The sequence below is a fragment of the Drosophila obscura genome, unplaced genomic scaffold (assembly GCF_018151105.1).
Source record: "Drosophila obscura isolate BZ-5 IFL unplaced genomic scaffold, ASM1815110v1 contig_179, whole genome shotgun sequence".
NCBI classification, from domain to species: domain Eukaryota; kingdom Metazoa; phylum Arthropoda; class Insecta; order Diptera; family Drosophilidae; genus Drosophila; species Drosophila obscura.
The window spans coordinates 5,850,105-5,873,545 of NW_024542766.1; the positions used below are offsets into that span (position 1 = coordinate 5,850,105).

Sequence of the window (23,441 nt, forward strand, 5' to 3'; positions counted from 1 at the left end):
CCGGCAAAGGGATATACCCCATATACCCCGCTACCCGTTCTGCGATTGTGTTAACAAATTACGCACGCATTTTAATTTCCCCCTCGAAATGGGCTGGAGTGTTGTGTGTATCTCACGGATGCAATTAAAAAAGTAGCTGTCGGACCACACAACCACCGACCAAAGCGAATGAACTGTGTGTGTGTGTGGAAAGGAGCTCTCTGCAGCTCCACTGACGTGACAAACATCTAACATGCAACATTAAACATTCAAATACCCGATAGATACAGATGTTCGATGGTGTAAATGGGAAATTTGTTAGGAATGAGCGCGTGAGGAGGCGTAGAAAAATATAAATAAAATAATTAGAAATTATTGAAAATTAGGAAAGGTTTAAAAGGTAACTAAGTTCAAGGATTCCGTATAATTAAATTACTTTTTCGATTCTCATTGCGATTCTATTTAATAACTTCACTTTTTATTGGTTCTGTTTGTAGATTTATGAAAATTCAACCACAAATTATGAAAATCAACTAAGAAATTTTAGATTAAAATTTTGTTAGAATTATAAAGGAAAAGCTGATCCAAATTGCCGCGATAAATCTTTGCGATGAACGTTTGTTGTCGTTATGTATGAGTTGCATCACAGGCAACATCCTCGGGCCATGGGGTTTTTCAAGATTATAGCAATGACCCGAGGAAGTTTGCTGTCATAGAATTCCAGCTTAGAAAACACGCACTCGATATGGGTATAAATTCGATTGAATTAAAACTTTTATTATGGAAAATTTTAACTAAGTTTAAATTAAGATTTTTTTTTAGCAATAAGAATGGGGAAACACGATCAAAATCACGGTGAAAAATAGAGATATATGGCACTACTTTCGATGAACGTTTGTCGTCGTTGTGTTTGAGTTGCATCACAGGCAACATCCTCGGGCCATTGGGTTTCAAAAACTACAGCAATGACCCGAGGAAGTTTGCTGTGAGAGAACTCCAGCTTAGAAAATAGCGCACTCGATATATTCCAGAATATATTATTCACTTTTCCGTACATTTCCCCTAAAAGACCGTAGTTATTGTCGTGTTTCCATCACAAGCAACATCCTCGTGCCGTCATTTTTGAAGAGAAAAATATGGACGACCCTAGCACTAAAAACATTAAAAAATATAAATAAAACAATGATATATGCGTGATTAATACCCCTCCAAACACTTGTCACGCTTCCATCCCTAGACACAAATGCAGAGGCCACTGTTGATATGGTAATAAATTAACATAATTTACAACCACGGGAGTATCTTAAATGCATGTCACCACCAACCAGCCAGCCAGCCAACAGGCACATTGCGAGCAAGCGCATTCACTTTTACGCCGCTCTATCGGCGCAAACATAAATCCACTCCACTCCACTGGCACTCCGAATGAGGGAAACCAAAACATGTTCGATGTCTCCACTGGGCTCTAATCGTCGCCAAGTTATCACAAAAGTTCAGGGGACGAGACAGAAACTTTTTAATTTATCGTCCAAGAGAGAGGAGAGTCCAGAGAGTGGCTCTGGCTTTGGCTTGCGGCTGTTGGTGGGTGCTAAGCTATTAATTGTTATTTAATTTTTGTTTTCCAAGCGGCGACACGGCCTGTCACATGACTGCATCGTGGCGAATCTTATCGGATGCCAGCGATCATCGACAGTGTTGCAGCTGCACCCTGAAGGCAAAGCAAAGCAAAGCCCAAAGCCCCCAAAGCCTGTAGCCTGGGCCCAACAAAATTTATAGATCACCCCGATCTATTGGCGCTGTAAAAATTGTATATCGCTGGAAAAATGCAGTCATTTTTTTATGGCCAAAGCGCTAAAATGCCAAATGTTGTCGCTGGTCGAGAGCGAGCGAGAGAGACTAACTTTAAAGCAATGTTTTTATGCACTTAATGTGCGGGCTAAAGGAGTTTCTGGGAGAGCTCTTGGCGCCTGAAGAACTTAAATTGTGATGCCAAAAAGGTTAGCATTTATTTCAATTTTTTTTTTTCCTTATTTTGGGAAGGGAATTATTTTATTTCTGATTTCGTCTCTTTCCCTTCTATTTCGTGTCCTAAAAAAGAGCATTCCCATATTCGATGTGAACTGCACCTGCTCTTCATTTCATGCATTTTTCAAACAGCCTGCAAATAACACCAACAAAAAAAAAATGCCCCACAAGTTGCTGCTGCCGCATGGCAGCCTTAAGTGCCGCTACTAACTACAGCTTCACCTACATCAACCGTTGCGATCCACTTCGCTGGCTGCTGCTGCTGCTGCTGGCCAAGCGGCATGCGGCAGCTGGGAGTTTAGTGTCGCATTTACTTTTGATTGCCACCGAGTGGTGCCCACCGGCAGGCAGGCACATGGAGATTTCCATGGTCCAGCAGCAGCAGCAGCAGCTCCCAAATTACATGCATTGCTGCAGTGTTTGGTGTTTGGTTTATCGTGTGTTGTTGTGTTGTGTTGTGTTGGCCACTGTTTTCGGGCCAAGACAACATCTAATACCAAATCCATATCAGGTTTTTCCTTCAGCGCGCTCTGAAAGTGTCTGGCAATGTGTGTGTGGGACTGTGAGATATTTCTGGTGCTAGAAAGTAAAAGTGAGCCACGCATTGTGGGGGATATTGTGTAAATCGATGCATAAGCCAAGCCAAGCAATTAGTTTGGGAAATTGGTTTTAGAGAGTCCGGAGAGTCGCCGCTGTTGGTGGGTTGATGATTTCCATAAATTTCACAGAGGTAAATATAGAGATTAGAGGAGTATAACGCTCTTGGCACGCAATTGGATAATGGAAAACTAGTGGCTCTATAAACATTAGCTCGTAATATAATTGCTGGAAAAATTTCCTTTTCGAATTTGGTTTGAGAGTTTGAAAAATTTAAACAGCGAGTTAGGAAATACTCAATTTATTTTAGCAGAGTGAGTTTCCTTGTTATGAAATCATTTAAATACATTTCCATAGCTGGAACATAACTGTTTGCGTCAGAACTAAGTTTCCCCTCTCTCCAACCAATCGATAAAGCAGTGAATTGGCATTGCTATGGTGTACGTGATCTTCTTACAATTTGAGTGAAATCCATTATCATTCTCACTGTCTTTTCCACTCACTCTCGCTTTCACTCCCTCTCTTCGAGTGCCAACGGCTGTCAATACGAATGTCTGCGGGGGAGAGCGGAGCATAGAATTAACAGGAGCCAAGCTGTCATTCACCTATGTTACCACTCAACAGTTTAACAGAAGAGTAGAGGTCAGTTCACTTAGCAGTGTTGTAAATGATCTTTGCATAGATAATTGCCGAAACTGCGTTTCGTCTTTAACTCTCACTCTCATTCTCTCTCAGGGCAATAACCGCAAATTTGTTTGAACTTCCATGTGTGCGTGTGTGTGAGTATGTTATTTCTTTTGCCAATACTCCGCAGTTGTCACCTTCCTCTCCCGCTCATGTCAACGCCTTCATGGATTCTCTTTCTGTGAATGTTGTCTATGGCTGTGGAAGCTTATGCTGTTGTTGCTGCACCCCTCACCTGATTACTGATTCCATAACATTATCTAATGCAGAGCAGCACTCTTCTGTGCCGTCTATAAACCATTCCAAAACGCATTCCCTTCGTCTGGTTCTCCCACCATCTCATGCAGGCATTCAATTTTTCATCCACTACTATATTGCATCCACACCTACTTAACCCGAACCCGAGCCATCCATTCTCTCTATAGGCATCGCATCCCATCCCCCACGACTGCATTCAAACTCGCATGTTTCCCAATCAGATCGGAGCAGAGCCAGAGCCCCAGACACCACTTGACCTCCAATTGTTGACTGTCGCACATTTATCAAGCGAACCCCCGGACCAGACCCAGAGAGAAACGGAGAGAGGGAGTCTGGGGTCTTACCTGATCTCTGGGCCACTTTTCAACGCATATTTCAGACAATTTATACGACCATTTAAACGGACCGAGCTTTAACATTATCAATTTAAATACAGGCATGCCAGAGAGCTCGAGCTGGTTGGTGGAGCTGTGGTGTGGACCGTGGTGTGGCATGGCATGAGAGAGTAGAGTGGCAGGGAGTAATTTTTTATTTGGTCGCCGCAAAGCAATTCGAGCAACATTTCAACGCGCCTACGGTCAAATGAAATATGGCAGACGCATGCAGATATTTACGCATTTAAATAAATACAGATACATTCGTACATACATACGAGTGTTCACATTCGCATATTGGAATAAACAGCTGAACCATAAGACAGAAGGCAGACCAGACCAACATCAACATGGTTTTTCATTCAGCTTCCATTCATTTCCTGCTACCGTCGTGGCCTGGTTTTACCCTCACTCTCTTCAACACACCAAAGAAAAGATGATTAGCTTTGTTATACAGTTTGTTGCAAAGGGAGTTGAGTTCGTTCTCTGTGTGCTCCAGTTTTGTTTCATTTCAAAAGGCAGAACTCTATGCTTTTGGTTAAAATAATTTAACCAATTTTCGGTTGAGTGATATCTTATGTGGAACGAATAGAAAATAGCAAAAGGTTCGCTTTTGTTCCTCTGTTAGCACATATGTACGTACACCCACGCAAATTCACACGCTGAGTAAAATAATGAGATCATTGCACTGCCAGAAAGAGAGCATGAAAAAGCGAGAGTGTAAAAAGATGAGACGCGGTTTCGGCAGGCAGTGAAGCGCAGATCATTTACATTAATGCTTAATGAACTGCCGTCCTACTCTTCTGTTAAACTGTTGAGTGGTAACATAGGTGAATGACAGCTCTTGCTAATTCTATGCTCTGCTCTCCCACGCAGAAATTCTTATTGACAGCCGACTGCAATGCCAGAGAGAGACTGTACGCGTGAGTGGGAAAACAATTGAGTGACAACCACACACACATAGTTTAATGAGCGTTCGACAGATGCAAATCTGGTCACAGCTCTCATTTTTTCGGCTGGCATCGGACACAGAGGGGTCACTAAAGAAAAGTGATTAAAAACATTAGAAAAATACAATAAAAATTACCACAAATAGTAGGAACAATATTTAGCGATGGTATTTCGTGTTTAACAAAAGAAAAGTGCGTGTTTTCTTTGCGTTTTCGTGTGCAATATGCATTTTGTACGTTTTAAGATGCGGCGCGATGGCTTGTGACTCAGCGCAAACCTTTCGCTCGATCGTTGCTGAGTGGAAATGACTTTTCCTTGCACAGGTATGTGGTTTCGCACCCATTTTTACTGCGATACCTTTTAGGCATCGAATTTGACCACTTTTAAGCGTATTTTCCTATTCGATGTTTGAAAATATTGCTGCCATATCTTCAGAGGTTCGAAAACAAGTTGGTGGCTAACGAGCCAGCGTCTCTGACAAAAGCAAAAAAAAAAAAAACCTCTCTGGCCAACAAGATAATTTGTTATGCTCGGCAGACGAATATAAAATAACAACAAAGCCAGTGGAAACCATTGGAGGAGCCACCAGCTGTGATGGACGGGACCACACATGGACACGTGAGGCGGCGGCTGTTGGGAGCCCCAGCCAGTCCGGCCAATCAGCAATGGTAATGAGGAGCAGCACCAAAGCACAGAACAGCGAAGGCAGCAGCAGAGGCAGAGGCAGGCAGCAGCGGAAGAGGCAGCCAAGACGCAGTCATCTATCAAAAGAGCCGCTGCTGCCTTCGATTTTGTATATCCACACATACAAACACACACATACAATATATCTATCTATCTGTATGTCAGAGCCAGAGCCAGAGCCACCCACTTGTACTACCTTATACCGATTCCGAGCCATTCTGAGCCATTCCGAGCCATCATTTTTCCACACCGCCCCATCTCTGCAGTTTATGCCTAACCTCATGTTTATTAATGACGTCCGATGGAGGGAGTGGGATCTGCTGGGATCTGGGCTTAGGGTTCGATGAGGGATCCTTGGCGCTTTGCGTAAATTTTCCGTAATTGGTTGTGGTTGAGTGCGTGCCGGGGCCGTAACCTGGGCCGGTAAACCCAACCCCGACCCCGACCCCAACCCCTCCTCCATCCACCAGTTATTAGTTACGGTTTTGTGTTATTGGTAAATACTTGAACAGGAGACGCTGGCCAAGACCCTGGAGCAGCGGCAGGACCACAGCCAGAACCAGAACCAAAATGAGGGCCAAGAATCTATGGCTAGGGGTTAGGAGCCTCATTCCTGTTTGCGGTTGATTGATTTCCATGTTGATTGCTAAATGCAAATTCCTGGCGTGTGTGCCGCCTCGACTATTTAGTGCAATTCAGAATTAAGTGCATCGGGGGATGTTGCTACTGCTGCCTGCTGCCTGCCCCAAACTGTTGCATCGTTGCATGTGTGCAATGATGCATGGGACTTTGGGAAGTTTACTCCTGAGCGACTCCCGATCCCACGATGGCTCCTGCCTCCTACCTCCTACCTCATGCCGATCCATTCGTCCGTGAACCAGACACAGAATTTTGGTTCCACATTTTCCTCTCTCTCTCTCTCTCTCCTTCTACCGATTGGCGATTGGCTTTGTTACAGAATTCGGAATTGTGCAGAAATGTTGTATACAAAATACTCTCGTATTTTCCATAATATTTCTTTGTATCCGCTTTTTGTACCTTTTTTATTTTCTTTCTTGTTTTCTTGTTGTACCTCGAAAAATGCATAAATTTTATTTCATGGGAAATGAACATATGGAATTTTTCCACATCGTTTCGAGGGGGTATCGGAAAATGTTTTGTAAACATTTTTTATTGAGAAAAAAAAAAAACAAAAACTTTTTAGGTTCTAGTCGAAAATGTGCAAAACTGTGAAAATGAATATTTAATGCACAAAATGGAATTTGTATTCGATTTCATGATGCATTTTGAATAAACATGAATAATTATACAATTTTTTGGTTTTGTTTTGTTTGGTGAAAAAATCCATACAAAAATACAAATGAAATCAAGGGCAGGGTTTCCACATTAAATGTAAAAATCTGTGGTACGTCTGGTGGGGAAATTATTATCGTTTAGTTTATATTTCTATAAAATGGGCAAAAAATTGATTAGCTACAAATATTATTCTGAGAGAAAATGAGATTTAGTTATAATTTAAAAACACTTAATATTTAATAAGTTTGAAGATCAATATATCAAATATATTCTAAAATCTTAAAAATGTACTCGGAGATTTTTTTCTAGTAGAAATATATTTTGTTTTACAGAGTAAAACACTCGTTGGATAATTTAAACAAGAAAAAAACCTAAGGCAACACGAGCTATTTTCACATAAACTGAAATAACTTTATTTACCCATACAATCGTCATAACAAAAGTATTTTATTTAATCAAAATTTTAATCAAAAATGCACATGCATAATAAGTAAAACCCAACCCAAACAAACACCTTTCTCCATTCGATTACTTACCAATTTCCAATGCTGCCACGCCTCCAGATGTGGCACCGCCGACAGCTGGTGCTGCTGCTGCTGCTGCTCTGTGCTGCTCCTTCCGTGGCAGTGGCCGTGGCAAGTGCCGTTCGTGCGCTCAATAAAATCAAAGTCAGTGTCAGCCAACATAAAGTTTTATTGTTATTAACACCATGACGCTTAATGTGGCAATAACTTTTTAAATAATTTGTTGCAAAATGCCAGCACCCGCACCAGTACCAGCACCAGGAGCAGCCGAAGGCCCAGACGTTGTATCGGTGTCCAGGTCGAGGTCCTTCCTTCTTGCCTTCTTGTGAATGAATTGAATTCAATTGTTGTAATTTTATTGCTGGCATTTTGATTTTCGTTTCGTTTATTTCTCTCTGTTTTTCTATCGTTCCTTTTCGCTGCCTGTACCCTGTTCCTTTTGAGTAATGCCTCACGTACATTTGCTGCTACATTTTACACTCTGCAAAAAAGAAAAGAAAATAAATAAAAGAGCCAGCGAAATTAAAAAAAATTGTCAAGGGATTTTTGCAACAGTGAGAATTATTCGCTTGTAGCCTTAATTGGCGGCATGGCTTTAAAACTGTCGCGAGACCGACCACCCTACCCTCCAGAGGAGTAGGAATTGGTCTCGTCTCTCTTCCCCTAAATACATCATTGTCAGCAAATTAATGTGACGTGACCTTGCAAACTGTCGCGTTTTTGTCACATGACAGCAAAGTCATGGCAGGCGGAGGGCACTCTGCTGTCACAGTGCGATGGTGTGGTGTGGTGTGGTGGGGTAGGGGTTAGGGGGTAGGGAGTCGCTCTATAGTCCCCGTCACGATTTTCCAGAGCTGAGCAAGCAGAAATTTATGTAAAATGTCAGAGACATACGACACACAGCGCTGCTAAATTTCCTCTTCGCCTTCGCCTTCCCCATTCCCATTGCAGGGCACCTCCCTCGGCGACATGCCAAAACGTGTCAAAATACAAAAATATAAACAGCGCGAAAAACGTTGAACGCGGCAGAAAGGAGACGATTTCGGTGGTGTTTTAGGGGTGGTCTAGGGGGTGGCATCCGAGGAGAGTTTTAGGGGGAAGTGTCGGGTTGATGGTTGCCCTTTTTTGGCAGCCGGAAATGCGACAACGACACAGCAGAGAGCAGCGACACCAGGGCAGGGCCTCTGCTCTGAAATTTAAACAATGTACAAAACTTAAAGGCTAAAATCCACAAGCACACAAAAAACTAACAGTTAAAACTAACAGTTTAGCCAAGCTAGATTTATGACTCGTGAAGAGTGTTGTAGGAGAGTGCTCTGGGAGAGTGTATGTACAGCTGTACGGGTGGGGGTAAATGGGTGAAAGTTTGACTTGAAGAAAATGAGAATTTAGCTGATTGATGAATGGATTTGCATACTCACAAGTTGAGTTTGCGGAATTTTACAGCTGAAAAAAAAAAACGAAGGGGAAACGGGAATTTAAGGAATGGAAGAGTGGAAAAGCAGGGGAAGAAGGAACTTAAAGAATGCTTGTCAGACATTTTAGATTGTATCTGTGATCTATGGTTGTGAAATTATCATAAGTGGAGTGTTTAATATGCCTTCTGAATTTTTTTTTATTGCATTTTCATTGAAAAACTTAATTTAAAGAACTTAATTATTTATTTATGCATTTATTTGAGGCTCTTTTTCGCTTTTATCACAGTGAAGGATCTATAAATCTTCGCTTTTGCCAATATTCACGCTCTATGGATAAAGAAGCACACTGAGAAGGGGCTTAGACGGAGTTGTAGCCATAGATATCCTTCCCATTTACCCATAAAAACCCCCCTAGTAACACCATCTGGCATCTGCTTCTAGCTACCAGAAGTTGCTTCACTTCCCTCGAGCCCCGCACCCTGATAGTTTTTCATCTGTTAAAAGTGTCCCTCCCGAGAAGAAGGAAAAGATCAAAAGACTTCCCCCAACAACAACAACACAAGGCTACATTTTCACAGGCATTTTGCCAATGCAAAAATTCACTCGAGCAATTAATAAAAATGTGGAAGGAAAAAAAAAACAGAAAAGAAAAGAGGAAAAACCAAACGATAAACGAAGTGAGGGTGGAGTGGCAGTGGCAGGGGGCACTGTCAGGCTCTGTTCTGTTATGTTCTGTGGCGCCCACACTTCCTTTCATATGCGAAATGGCGAAATTTTACGCCAACTTCACAGTGGAAGTGGCACAAAAGTTGCAAATGTGCCGCATTTTCCCTTATAGTTTTCCCCCGCTGTAGTTGTTGTTGTCACTATTATTAATGTTGTTGTTGTTGTTGCTGCTGCTGTTATTGCTGTTGTTGTTTTTGTTGTCGTCGGCAAAAGTCGCCAAAAATAAAAGGCATACAAATTTGTGTAGCAACAACAAAGCGCACACTGAAAAACACTTGAATCCACAGATGAGAGAGAGAGAATGGCAGTGAAGTGCGTGCACTGCGCGGACACTTGGCATTAAAAGCCATTAGGTCAATTTTAGTATAAAATTTTAAATATCCATTTTAGTTTTAAGTTGATTTTTAGATTTAATCATACCTAATATTTTTAATTTTTTTTTTTACTGAATCATTTTATTTTTATTGGAGCGCTCTAAAAAGTTCTCTCAATATGCAATGCAAATGGTATTGATATTTCTCACAGTGTAGGAATAGAGGTACTCCCATAGCAGTCGCGCATAGTTTTTATGGGCCTTATGGTTGGGCCTCCTTTTTATGCCGCAGCTCTGCAACGGAGTTGCAATGAGGCAACAGCAGCAGCTGGTGGGGATTCACGGAGTCCGGAGTTGCAGTTGCATTTGCAGATGGAAATGGAAATGAAGCCACAGTCGGTGTTGGTGTCTGTGTCTATGGCCTATGGCCTATGGGGTCTGGCGAGAACATTTTACTTTTTATCCGGTAGCCGGTGCTGGTGCCGGTGCCGGTGCCGCCTCCACCGTCAGACAGAATGCAAATTTTATATGTGACGAAAGCAATGGAAAAACAGTTGCGTGAAAAGCGCACCCATTTTCCAGCAACGGCCTCAACCTGTGTAAGTGAAATGTGCAAGAGGACTGTGATGGGCAAAAAGGTGGAAAGAGGGCGGGCGGCCTAAATGTCCTAATCGATTCGACTCATATGCAAAAGCGTTTGATGGTTCGATTTATGGCAGATAAAAATTACAGTCCTGCAGATTTATTGAATACTCGCTTCATGCCACAATAAAAGAGTTTTACAAATAAATTCTGAAGCGAAATAAAGTCCATTTATATGTGATTATATTGCCATTTACCAACAATTTATAAACCAATTCATAAACCATTTCATAAGCCATTTATAACTGATTCAATTTCAGCCACAAAGTGCTACCAACAAAATTAATTTTATTTTAAAAGTATCTTTCTCGTACTCCACACCCCTCCCCCACTTGCTTTCATTATATTTAACAAATAAATTGCCAACATCCAACATTTTATACACTCTTCTTTCTACTGCCCTTCATCTCTCTTCATCTTTCCCTGGCATTCTTTACCATCTCTCTATCTCTTTGGGGAACGGTGCAAAGTACTTCTCTTTCCCACAATAAAATATCCATAACATTAACCACAATTACCATGAAATTTCATACCAAAATTGCAGCGAAAAAAAAAGAAGATTGCGCCATCTCTCTCTGCTCCCGCTCTCCTCTCTGTCTCTTCTCACGCCGCTGTCCTGTCACCTCTCGTGTCCAACAACACCCACAAAGCCGAAATTAAAAATGGTTTAAAAAATATTTTTCTATTAATTTTTCCAAGCTGTCCTTTTTTTCTGCTGCCGCCGCCACAGCGGCGTTGGCGTTGGCAACATGTGTTGCATGTGGCAATTAAATGCCAGCAGCAACAGCAACATGGCAAATAAAAAAGAAGAAAGCCCCCAAATGAAATGGCAAAAGTAAAATAAGAAATAAAAAGGAGGATAGAAAGGCTTGGGTCTTTGTAGTGTAGAAGATTTGGATACCCTGGAATATTGCGACATTTAGAAAAAATATGGCCATATAAAAGATTTAAATAATATTTGATGAGAACTTAAAATAAAAAATTTGAAGTAAAATATCTTTTGTAATAATAAAATTTACTCTACGCAAGATTTATTTCTTATCATCGTTTCTGAATGCAAGGTGTAAAATGAGAGAGAAAAATTACATATAATTGACTTTATAGTATAAGAAAAATCTTCCACTTCCAATTTAATTGATCAAACAATTTTTACTCCGCAACTAATTTCGAAAAAATATAGTCCTATTTCCCCCATTGTGATTTAGAATTTGTATCTTATATAGCATCGAAAAATCTTTATTTTTAAAGCATTTGTAAAATCATCATACCCTTTTTTATAGCATAAAGCTGGTAACACACTCCCTGTCAAGCAAGAGCGAGAGAGTATAATAATTTTTGGCGTTGGGTCTTGAAGAGCAAATAAAATGCAACTTTTTAGTGACTCAGTTGGGGTGTAGCAGCAACAACAACAACCACAGGCAGTGGCAGTGGCAACATGCAACAAAAGTCGGCAGTTGGTAATTTTTTTTTTTGGAGTTTGGTTGAGTGCGAAAATAATACGAACAAAACGGTGCCTGCCTGTAACGAGGGGTAGAGTAGAGTAGAGGAAGCGTGGGGAACATGGCTGAGTGTTGGTGAATGGGGGGAACCATGCGGCATAGAAAACCAAATGAATGACATGCCACAACGTCGTCGTCGTCGTCTCTGCAGCAATGCCTTTGTCTGGTGTGTGGCAGACGACTTGTGGTCCATTCTGCGTTAACCCATGCTGCTTCCCCGTACCCGTCCCCTTCTGCGTCTGCGTCTGCGTCTGTAGCAGTGGCTTCAATTAATTTCCAGCTTCGGTTATTGTTTGCGGGTGTTAATGGTTCCCCTACTTATCAATGGAGTGGGGATACAGATGAGGGCAGATGATGCAGCAAAAGAGGCAGCTAGAGAGGGGGTAATGGGTCTGCTGTTGCTGTTGTTGACATTGCAGGAAGCTTGCAGGTATTTTATTTCCTCTAATGAGCGTCATCTATTGGGGCTATAGAAGCAGCAGCTTCTTGCAGGAAGGGCAACTATGTTCCTGCAGTAAAAAATGCCTTATATTGTCATAGGATCTACATTCCAAAAATTAATGATAATCTTCCATTTTTTTTTGCCCATAGATCCTCATATTTTTCTATATATCCAGCGTGTTTATCCGTTTTCATTCATAAACTAAATCTTTTAACCAATATTACCACATAAAATCCACATATGTATATATAAATACCCCCATAGCCTCTCTAGCTTCTCTTATTCGTCTTGCTTGGCCTATCCACATATTTCGTGCCTAATCATCAACTGCAATTTTTTCATTTTCCGCCAAAGAACCCCCAGACAGAAAGAAAAGAGAATTATAGTCGTAAAAACCCAAGTCCTGGGAGCTTCGCTTCGCCACGCCATTTACATGGCCATAAAATATAATTCAGACTGCAGAGCAAGGGAAGGTGGTAGGAGGGAGCGGGAGCAAGGCAGTAGAAGAGGGTCCGACTTTCGCTTTAGGAAAACGAGAAAATTCCCAGAGCCATAATTCTTTCACGTCTCCGTTGCGACGCCGCATAATTGCAGCGTAATTTCTGCGCATTTAATTTCAATGTCTGGGCAGGCGGCAGCGCGCAACCTTAACCTTAGACAAAAAAAAAAAAAACGAGAGCAAAAAAGAAGTCCCACAACAACAGAAACAACAACAATAGCAGAAATAGAAAAAACAAAAAGCGGAAATGCAGAAGGTACAGAGACGTCCGAAACTCGAAGGCGTGAAAAATGTAGCGTTGGCATTGGCATTGCATGTGAGTTTTTGTTTTTTTTTTTGTTTGTGCTTTTTTGGGACCCCAGCGACCCCTGGAGAAGATTTTTTTTTTGGCATGCAATTAATAAAAACAAAGAAAAAAGCGAAGAATGAGAAAAAACAGACACGCACGCGCTTTGTGCAGAAAAATTTGCAAATACAACACTTTGCACTTTTCGACATGTCGTTGCACCGTATCCGTACCGTCCTCCCCTTGCTGTACCTGCTGTCATTGACCATGATTTTTTTGTCGGACCGCGGAATGGATGTTAATGTTATACCGGTACGACATGGTGGATTACTTTCGGATTTTCGATCCAAGGAAAACTACTCGGATCAACGTTTTTTTATTTACTGCAACAGAACTTCAATCGTCAGATTTTGCTACCAATAAAACACGCGATTGAAACAGTGTTTTTGATAAACGATTCTCGTTGTGTTTGAGTTGCATCACAGGCAACATCCTCGGGCCATGGGGTTTCAAAAAGTACAGCAATGACCCGAGGAAGTTTGCTGCGATAGAACTCCGCTCTTAATTCATTTTTTCATTTTCCCAAAATAAAAAATATTTTTTAATCAAGCAGATCTTCTATAACGTTTACTGCGAATTTTATCTCTTCTCTTGTAGAGCAAAGCCCCAATAACCCAATATTTCTGGAAATTATTATAAAAATTAAAAAATTATACAAAATTTGACAATAAATGACAATAAATTAACTAACATAAATCTGCTGCGATTAAAGTTCTCGATCTCGTTGTGATTGAGTGGCATCACAGGCAACACCCGGGCCATTGGGTTTCAAAAAGTACACAATGACCCGGAAGTTTGCTGCGATAGACTCAGCCGTAGTAACCAAAAAAAAGTATAATCAAGCAGATTCCTAACGTTTCGCGAATTTTACTGTCTCTTTTAAGCAAACCCTCAATAACCCAATTATTTCTGGAAATTATTATAAAAATAAAAAATAACAAAATTTACAATAAATGACAATAAATTAACTATATAAATCGCTGCGATTAAAGTTCTTTTCGATTCTCACAGAAATGACCCGCTCTTAATTAATTCTTTTCCCGAGATAAAAAGTATTTTTGAATCAAGTAGATTTTCTTTGAGTTGCATCACAGGCAACATCCTCGAGCCGTTGTCTTGTCAAAGAGCAGCAACGACCCGAGGAAGTTTGCTCTGATAGATCTCCAGCTTAGTAAACACGCACACCATCACAAATATTCGATTTAATTCCAACTTTTACAATGAAAAATGTGTAAAGAAAATTTAAATTAAAATTTTGTTGGAATTAAAAAAGGAAAAACTGATCCAAATTGCCGAGATAAATTTTTGCGATGAACGTTTGTCGTCGTTGTGTTTGAGTTGCATCACAGGCAACATCCTCGGGCCATGGGGTTTTTCAAGGGGTACAGCAATGACCCGAGGAAGTTTGCTGTCATAGAACTCCAGCTTAGAAAATACTCACTCGATATGGGTATAAATTCGATTGAATTAAAGCGTTTATTATGGAAAATGTATGAACAAAATTAAAATTAAGATTTTTTTTAGAAATAAGAATGGGAAAACACGATCAAAATCACGGTGAAAAATATAGATATACGGCACTTATTTCCATGAACGATTGTCGTTGTGTTTGAGTTGCATCACAGGCAACATCCTCGGGCCATGGGGTTTTTCTAGAGTACAGCAATGACCCGAGGAAGTTTGCTGAAGTAATACTCCAGCATAGAATGCGAAAAAAGAGCATTCCAAATTCACTTTTACTTCAACTTAAAAACTGCTTTCAATTTGTATTTTGTGGTATTTTTTACTTGACCGAAACCCCTCGCCTTGCCCGCACCAGACGGTCGTTCAGCCTCTTGTCGTCATCCGCAGTAGAATTTCTATGATAAAGTGTTTTTCGTGTTGCAAAAAAATAATATTAAAAATATTACTACAAAAAAAAATGAAGAAGTCCACAAAAAATGGTTCTTCTATTGTTATGCGGTCGCTCCGCCAAGCAGCAGCAGCAGGCGGAAAAAAGTGCAAAAAGAATAAAAGTTTATTACGTTTTTTTTTTTTCGCAGCCATTGGATGGGTGGAAAATTTATGCTCTGACATTGAATGGAATGCGACAAGGGGTGGGGACCGCAGCGACTGTCGGCAACTGGTAACCGAAGGCCAAGGGCAACCTCCATTCTTGGCCCTGGCCAACACGCGGTCGGTCTGCTCTAAATTATGGAATATTTTTGCAAAGGCAGCAGACGAATGGCATTGAACCTTCTTCATTCTGTGGCATTAATGTTAGGAAATGATGGAAATGGGCAGGAAAAATTCCAAGATCGATATTTCTTTATATTTTATTTTTATTTTATATTTTTATTCGAGTTTTGCTTAATGCAATTATAAATAAATCTTTTAGTACATATTTTGTATTACAATTTGCTTTGCAATTCGATTTGTTCCCTCGAAAACTTTTCCCATTCGCACACACCAAAACTTTCCTCAATGACCTTTACCCTTTCTCGAGATACAATTCCTATCTGTTGCCAGCGATCATATCCACAACACAACGCAACGCAACGATTTTCCATGCTCTGCAAGAGACCTGTGCAAGAGTCGTAAAAGGCAAGCAGAAAACCTTTGGCCCTAACAGTCGTAAAAGGCAAATGATTCCAACGCCATAGCGCAGCGGATGAGCTTCGAAGAGCTGTCAAAATGGCCCAAAGAAGGCGGAACGGGACGCACCTCCTCCTCGTCGCACACGCCCACACAGAGACGACGGGCACGCACCAGCAAAAAAAAAAGAAAAAGAAGAAAAACACATGTCCATGGAGGGAAAACTCTTCCTGCCTTATGGAGTAGGTGGAGCTCTGTCTGGTTGTGCTTCCCATGGAAAGGAAAGGCAAAGAAAAGAAAAGGCCAAGTGCCAGTCGAAATTAAAATAAAAATGCATAAATATGAATGATGAAGACATAAAGGAGGGTCCCCCCCGTACACACTCTGCTTTATGGCTAGACTAGATCTAGGTAGTGGCAGAATGCAAGCGTTAGATGCTCTTAAATATATATTTTCCATCCAATTTTAAAGCATATAAATCTATAGCTGCATTAAATAATAGTTGTGTGGAGTTTTTTTAGATTTTCTTGCTGTTTCGATTTTTGTATATCCAAAAAAAAGGATCTCTGAACCCGAAAGACCCGAAAATGCTGCCTCTCTTAATCAACTTCTTGTTCATTTTATAATACCCCTTTTTACAGGGTATCAAAATGCACTGAACTGCATCCAAAAATTGTTTTCAATTCCCAGCATGAATGAGAATGAATTCTCTCGTGCGGTTCGTAACTTTAAACGACCGACTGGTCGTCATAATATTTTGAAATCAAAGAACTGCAACATAAACTTGAATGCTAAATGGAGTTTCAGGCAGAGAGGCAACTAAGGAGTTAGATAGAGAGAGGTAGAGAAAGAGAGTGAGTGAGATATAGAGTTGGGGCAGATCGAGCAGATAGAGTGGGAGATGTGTAGTATCTCACAGATACAGATACAGATAGAAGCAAAAGCAAAGGCGTTGGTGAAGGTGGCAAAACATTTCTACAGCCAAAAGACGCAGCTGCCGTTGACAGTCCCCACACCCAACGCCTCTCCCCCCCGCCACGATTCTCTTTACGTTTGTCTCTGCCATTTAATGGGTTTTCTTCTTATTTCAGTTTTGGGGGGGACACGGACACGCCCCCACTCGTTTGGGGCAGTTGTTGTTGTTGTTGTGCTGGTAACACGCCTATCTAATCATTTTGGTGTTGACACTTGACACTCGTGAAAAAATAAACGCAGACGAAAATTGCAATGTCTTTGTCTTGACTGGGGGGCCCTGCCCGCCCCTCTACAGCATTCAACATGCGACATAGAAGACTTGATTTAAATTTCATGCCACACTTGCTGCCACAAACTGCTTGTTGAAGTCAGTGTCTGTGTAATTTCCGTGTTTGCTGTGGCTCTCTCGAAGATTGTTCTGTTTTTTTTTTTTGGTGGGAGGATCATTGATAAATTTCAGATTTTTTATAGAAAAGTTTGTACTGAATGGGGAAAATTTTTTTACATTTGATAGATAATAAATGTAATGTACCCTGGAATTTATTTTATATATATTTTATATTTTACATAAACGTTCTTTAGATGAGAAATTCGAAGGAATAAAAATCGGGATTATAGATTTAATATATTTTGTAACCCCCGAAGTTCTTACTTTTTGAATTTATCTTTAATGAAGAGAGGACGAACGAACAGGCGCATCTAGTGCTAAAAATTAACACCTATAAATAAATGAAAGCCGATTCCATTATCTCAAGTGTCCGAAACACCCATTCTCATCCCCCACAAATCATGATTTGTGGCACTTAAATGTTGTCCGTTTTCCCACGATCTTTGACCGTCGCGGATAATAAATTATGAAACTTTCCATAAAAAAAATCATATAAAAAAAATCATCTTCGATAAGTAGGCGTTGAGGCGTGGCATGCAAAACAATGTCGCCAGAGCGCGCGAGAGCAAATGGTGCATGAAAGCAAAATCAATAAGAGAAAAGCCAAAGAAAGACAGAGATAGAGAGAGAGAGAGAGAGAGAAAGAGAAATGCCAACTCAGGCAATTTTTGTGGTCGGTTCATTTCACAGCCATCCGTCCGTTCGTCCGTCTGTCCGTACTGTACGTCCATTACCCGGGAAAACACGCTTATTTAAGCAATAATTTCCTTTGGCTCTCACTCTGTTCTCCACTCCACTCCACTCCCTCCTCCTTTACTTTTCCTTTGGCTTTTCTTTCTGCTTGGCCTTTTCCTTTGGCTTTTCTTCCACCATGGCCTTTGCCTTTGGCTTTTCTTAGCCTCTGCCGCTGCCGCTGCCTTTTCGTTTCTTTTTGTTTTTTGATTAATGGTCGTGTTCATAAAGTGACACATTGAAAATTGGAAACCAAATCAAGCACAAAAAGCAACAGCAAACGCATGAAATCAGCAAAAAACCCAAAAAAATTGAAGGATTAAAATAAGGAAACGAAACTTTGGATACCCTGGGAGAATGATTTCTAGAAATCGAATATATGAGAATTTTAGGCAGAGATACGAGAACACTTTTCATTGTCTAATTTTTTTTGTTGTATTTTTGAGTCGAAACCCTAGGAACATTTCTCGGGAAATTCCAAACAAGAAAAGTACACACACACTTTATGCACAAATATTTGATCGATTTTAACACTTTTTCGATGAACGATGACCGATTGTCGTTGCAGTCGAGTTTCCATCACAGGCAACATCCTCGGGCCACCATCTTTGAAGGGAAAAACCATTGATGACCCGAGGAAGTTTGCTGCGATAGAACTCCACTATTAAGTCATGTTTTACCTACAAATAAGAATTTTTTAATCTAGCAGATTGTCTTCCTCTTCTTTAAAATTGCCTTCCTTTTGTTTCGGTTGCTCCTTTGTTAAGCAAAGCCCCCCAGCAAGCGATCCCAACTAGTTCGGGCAATCATTTGAAGGGTATCAAAAGTAGAAATATATAAATAATACAATCCTGAAGAGGGTGTGAGGCGAGTGGCAGGGACTAAGGAAATTGCTGCTAAAAGTGTAAAAAGTTGAGCCTCGAGGCCTAAAGGTCGTCAAAGTGAAAAATTCGATAAATGAAAATGGACACGACGGGGAGAGCCTGAGAGAGCGCGCAGAGAGCTGTGGCGGTGGAGGCGGCGCACGAATTGAAACGGAAATCCTTATTGAACTAGAGTGAGAGGTGGCAGGATGGTGGCGGGGGGGACTCCTAGGGGCAGTGACAGCGACTGTGGCAAGGATAAGGAGTCGGCTGCTGCTGCGTTGGCAAACCGGAAAAGCATGCTGCCGAAAATTTGTGCTGCTGAGTGGCAATGGAGAGTGCTCCCTCCTGCTGCCCGCTACCAGCATTGAGTACAGTGAGAGAAAGCTCAGAAGGAGCATCGGGGATAAGAAATAATGAAGAAATTCGATGGCTTTCGCTCAGTGTAGCTCTGAGGGCTGCTGTCCAGCAGCGGATGCGAAATGGCAACGCGACACACACGAGAGATGAGCGGCAGCAGAGCGCAGGAAATGGCTGGCAATGCCTTTTTGCGATGTGGGATCTGAGAAGGAAGTAGAAGATGGGTGGGAGGATGTGGGTGGAGAAGGAACGGCAACGGCAACAGCAACGGGAATTAGGAGCCCCAAAAGCTGGAGCCAAAGGAAGCAGCAAATGTCAAGATGCCAGCAGCTAGAGCCCCAAATGTGCCGCTGCCACCGCTGTCGCCGCTGTCTCCTCCGCTCTGAGAGTTTGGGGAATTTTAAGCGATAATGATGGACGGACGGTACATGGAGCGGCCACCAGGGGAAAAAGCTTAACGAATGCGTGCGAATTTCTAGGAGTAAGTGTGTACCCAACGAAGGGATTAAGGCATACCTGAAAATAAGCGCAAAACCTTTGAAGTTGAAAGAATGTTGAGAATATGAGATCAGAATATGAAGGATTAACGTGGGAAATGGAAGAAGTAGAGAGATTCAAAGTAGAGAAAGGAATACGACTAAAGTAGGCAAAGGAAGGGTAAAGGTTATCCGAAGATTTGATATAATAATCAAATTTAATATCAAATATTAAATAAGTGTTTAGATTAAATCCATGTATTCACTTGATATCCTTATCTTTAGTTTAAATTAATTTAATTTAAATTTTTAAATATTTATTTTTTTAATATTTTTGTATTAGTAAATTTAAAGTTTCATATTAGTTATTTTTTTTTAAATATTTTAATGTGTTCTTAATTTGTATGTCTCATTCTCCAATCTATTAATTTTATTAATTTTTGAGTTGCATCACAGGCAACATCCTCGGGCCATTGGGTTTTCAAAAAGTACAGCAATGACCCGAGGAAGTTTGCTGTGAGAGAACTCCAGCTTAGAAAACCGCACTCGATGCATTCACAAATATTTTATTCCTTTTCCGCTAACTTCCGAGTTTCCATCACATGCAACATCCTCGAGCCGTCATATTTGAAGAGAAAAAGCATTGACGACCCGAGGAAGTTTGCTGTGATAGAACTCAATTTTTCACTCTTTATAGGGAACAAGAAAATAACAAATAAATAATCTAATTAAAAATAAAAACACACGCATTGAACTCGAATATTCGATGAACGTTTGTCGCTGTAATCGACTTCCATCACAGGCAACATCCTCGGGCCATTGGTTTTCAAGATAGTACAGCAATGACCCGAGGAAGTTTGCTGCCATAGAACTCCGTTTTCCGCATTCCGCACTTTATAGGAATGCAATAAATCTTAATTTATCGATTTTGGTCATCAATAATCACAGTAAAAATCGATTATTCCATAAAATGGCATTCCTTAACCCTTGTTTTTTTTCTTAGCGAATCTTTTCACTTATTGAAGACAAAAACCTCTTGGATTCATCTGCCATCGAAATTATTCATTAACCGTATAATGGCCCCATACCCCAAGCGCACTTGATTTGCCCCAGTTAACCCATCAAATGGTTGCATGCCCCCCATCATGATGTCAGTGAAGCGTAGCGCCGCTTGAGACTCAACAGATTGCTGGGCACATTTTGAACATCCTTCAATCTCTCTCTCTCTGCCTGCCTGCCATCGAATGTGCATCTGGAACCATTGGAGCATTCGGCAGATTAACACGTTCCTTTGGATACTACAGCGGAGGGAGGCGGAGGCTGGGTCATACTGGTGGGGTAGGGGTGGCGGGTGGGGTGGCCCGAAAGCCACAACAACTTTAATTAAGCCTTGGTCTGAGGGTGGACTCTGGCCGAGAGTTCTTCTAACTATTCGAATTGCACAAAAACAGGCAAACTTGAATGGGCCACATAGAGCGAGGCACTGAATGAACTGAGGGGTGGGTCAGTCGTCCTGTATGTCCTGTCTATCAAGTCCGTCCTAACTGCCAATTTACGTAAAAATGCTGTGGAACAGGATGCAAATTTTAGGCCAGAGTCCGTCGTCCAGGTGCTGTGCCGTATATTGCTGATTTTTCATTTATATCTGCTCAAAAAAGGGAACACCAATCCTCACCGCACCTCTCCGAGTGCCTGCTCCTGCTCCGCCTTTCTCTGAACCTCTGGGAGTGCCTGCTCCTACTACTCCTCCTTCTCCTCTGGGGACTCTGCTTCGGCGCCTCTGAAGCTCTGTATCTCTTTGGCGCAGGTGTACAGATGGACCCGTAGTTTTAAGCATAACGAATTGGATTGTCATGGCAATCGATAGATACGATGTTTGCACACACACACACACACACACACAAACACAGGGAGAGAATGGCCCCACGTCCAAGGCAGTGTCCTAATGTAGGCTAAGTGGCCGGACATGTGCATATGGAGACGTGAAGACGACAGGGTGGGATGGATGAAGGTGAAACGATAAGCGAAACTGTTACTTCGGACATCACACAGTTTCTGAACGAACACTGATTAGAGTGGGAGGAAGGGAACTGTGGAGGGAGAGTGTGAAAAGAGTTAGCTATGACACGATGTGTGGATTTAATTCTCGAAAGTGGTAGACGATTCTGGAGACTTATGGGGCTTGCCAAAGAGGGTAGCCAGGTAAATAATGAAAGCACGGAATAAGTAGTCTATTATGTACTTGATTCACGATTTGTATTATATTTTTCTGTTAATTTTTATATGATTTCCTTTTTTTGCTATTAAAATATTTATATTATTTATTATTGTTATTTTTATTTAATATTAAAAATTTGTTTTTTAATTTTTGAAGAACTTCTTTTTGCAATTTTAAATTAATTTTATGGTTTTTATGAATTTGTTTTTATATTTTAATTTTTATATTTATTTATATATATTTTCTTGTTTTTTGTTTATTTCCAGTATTTATCTAATATATTTTTAAGAAAATAAATAATGAGACTTATTCGTTTTTATTCACAATTTTTATGTTCTTTCTAGGATTTTCCGGTACAATTTTGCAAGTCAACGTTTTGGAGTTTTGATCAAAATCGTTTTAAATCAATCGTTCTATGGATTCTTTCACGACGTAAATTTCTTTCTGTAAGTTTTACTTTTTAATACATTTTAATAATATTTAAAAACATTATATTTGGATTTTTTAATACGTAAAAGCTAAAGAATATACCCTTTACTCTACCATAATATTGATAGCACCTTTAGAAACCCATCAGTTTGCTGCATTTCCTCTCAGATACGGCCGAGGCAGAGGGCATTAAAACAAAAGAATGCAAATCTCTGTCTTCCGCACAAGGCCCTTCCGTTGGTCAATATTAGATGACAGCTTTCGAAAAGCGTTCAGAAAGCGTGCGGGCTGGTCACCAAAAAAAAAGGAAAATAATAGTAAGAAAAAAGGAGACCCCCATTGCTCACACTATTCGGGAGCCCTCTTTCAACCCCACTTCCTTTTAGATCCATCCCTCCCTTTACACCAATCTCACTACTAGCAGACCCTTATCTCCATTGCTCAACCTATGGCCTCCTCAACTCCTATTGCTCTCACCATCAAGTTCTTTGCTCTATCAGAAGGCTCACTGCTCCTTTGCTCCTTCTCCTCCTCATCGCCTCTTTGCCAAATAGAATTTAAATCTGTTAAATCCTCGTACATGACAGTTTTCGGTGTGTTGAATTTTTGGTATGTCTTCCTGTTGCTGTTTGCCATTGCCTTTGCTGTTGCTGCTGCCTTTGCTGTTGCCTTTCCTGTTCCTATCTTCCTCTGCTCTCTCTCTCTCTTATTTATTTTTTACTTATGGCTCCGCACTGCCTCGTTCCATCTCATGTAATGCGGGATTTCATCTCTGGATCTCTTTTTGTATACTGTGTGTGTGTGGAGTGTGGAGAGTGTTCTTAGTGTTCTGTGTGTGTGTGTGTGTGTGTGTGTGTGGTGGATGGATGGCTGCTTGAGGTGATTTTGATTGAGTGCGATTTGTACTTTGTGTATCGCCTACGTGTTTCGGTTTTTTAAATAATATTTACCTCTCTCTCCAGTGTGTGTGTGTGGAGGGGACTTTTGTGTTGTCTTTGGTTTCTGATTGCACAAGGATAGATGAAGAAAGTGGATGAGTGGACTTTTACTTTCGTTTCGATACGTTTTGATACGATTCGATTGTAACGGATATAACATTTCGATATTGTTTGCTATGTTTTTGCCAATTTTATCTTTTAGTTGCCTGGGAGCAGCCTTTTGGCGTGTAT

General features: G+C 40.9%; 1 protein-coding gene across 1 annotated transcript in view; it reads right to left on the reverse strand.

Annotated features, from left to right (window-relative positions):
- The window catches only part of LOC111079662 (discoidin domain-containing receptor 2-like), a 128,933-nt gene extending 106,079 nt beyond the window's left edge, over nt 1-22,854 (reverse strand). Inside the window, exons 1-2 of the mRNA XM_041592421.1 lie at nt 22,719-22,854; nt 7,385-7,501 (exon numbers count right to left, since the gene is read on the reverse strand). Of these exons, the coding sequence (XP_041448355.1) occupies nt 7,385-7,501; nt 22,719-22,854 (253 nt within the window). The remainder of the gene's footprint in view (nt 1-7,384; nt 7,502-22,718) is intronic.
- Between the last annotated feature and the right edge of the window lie 587 nt (nt 22,855-23,441).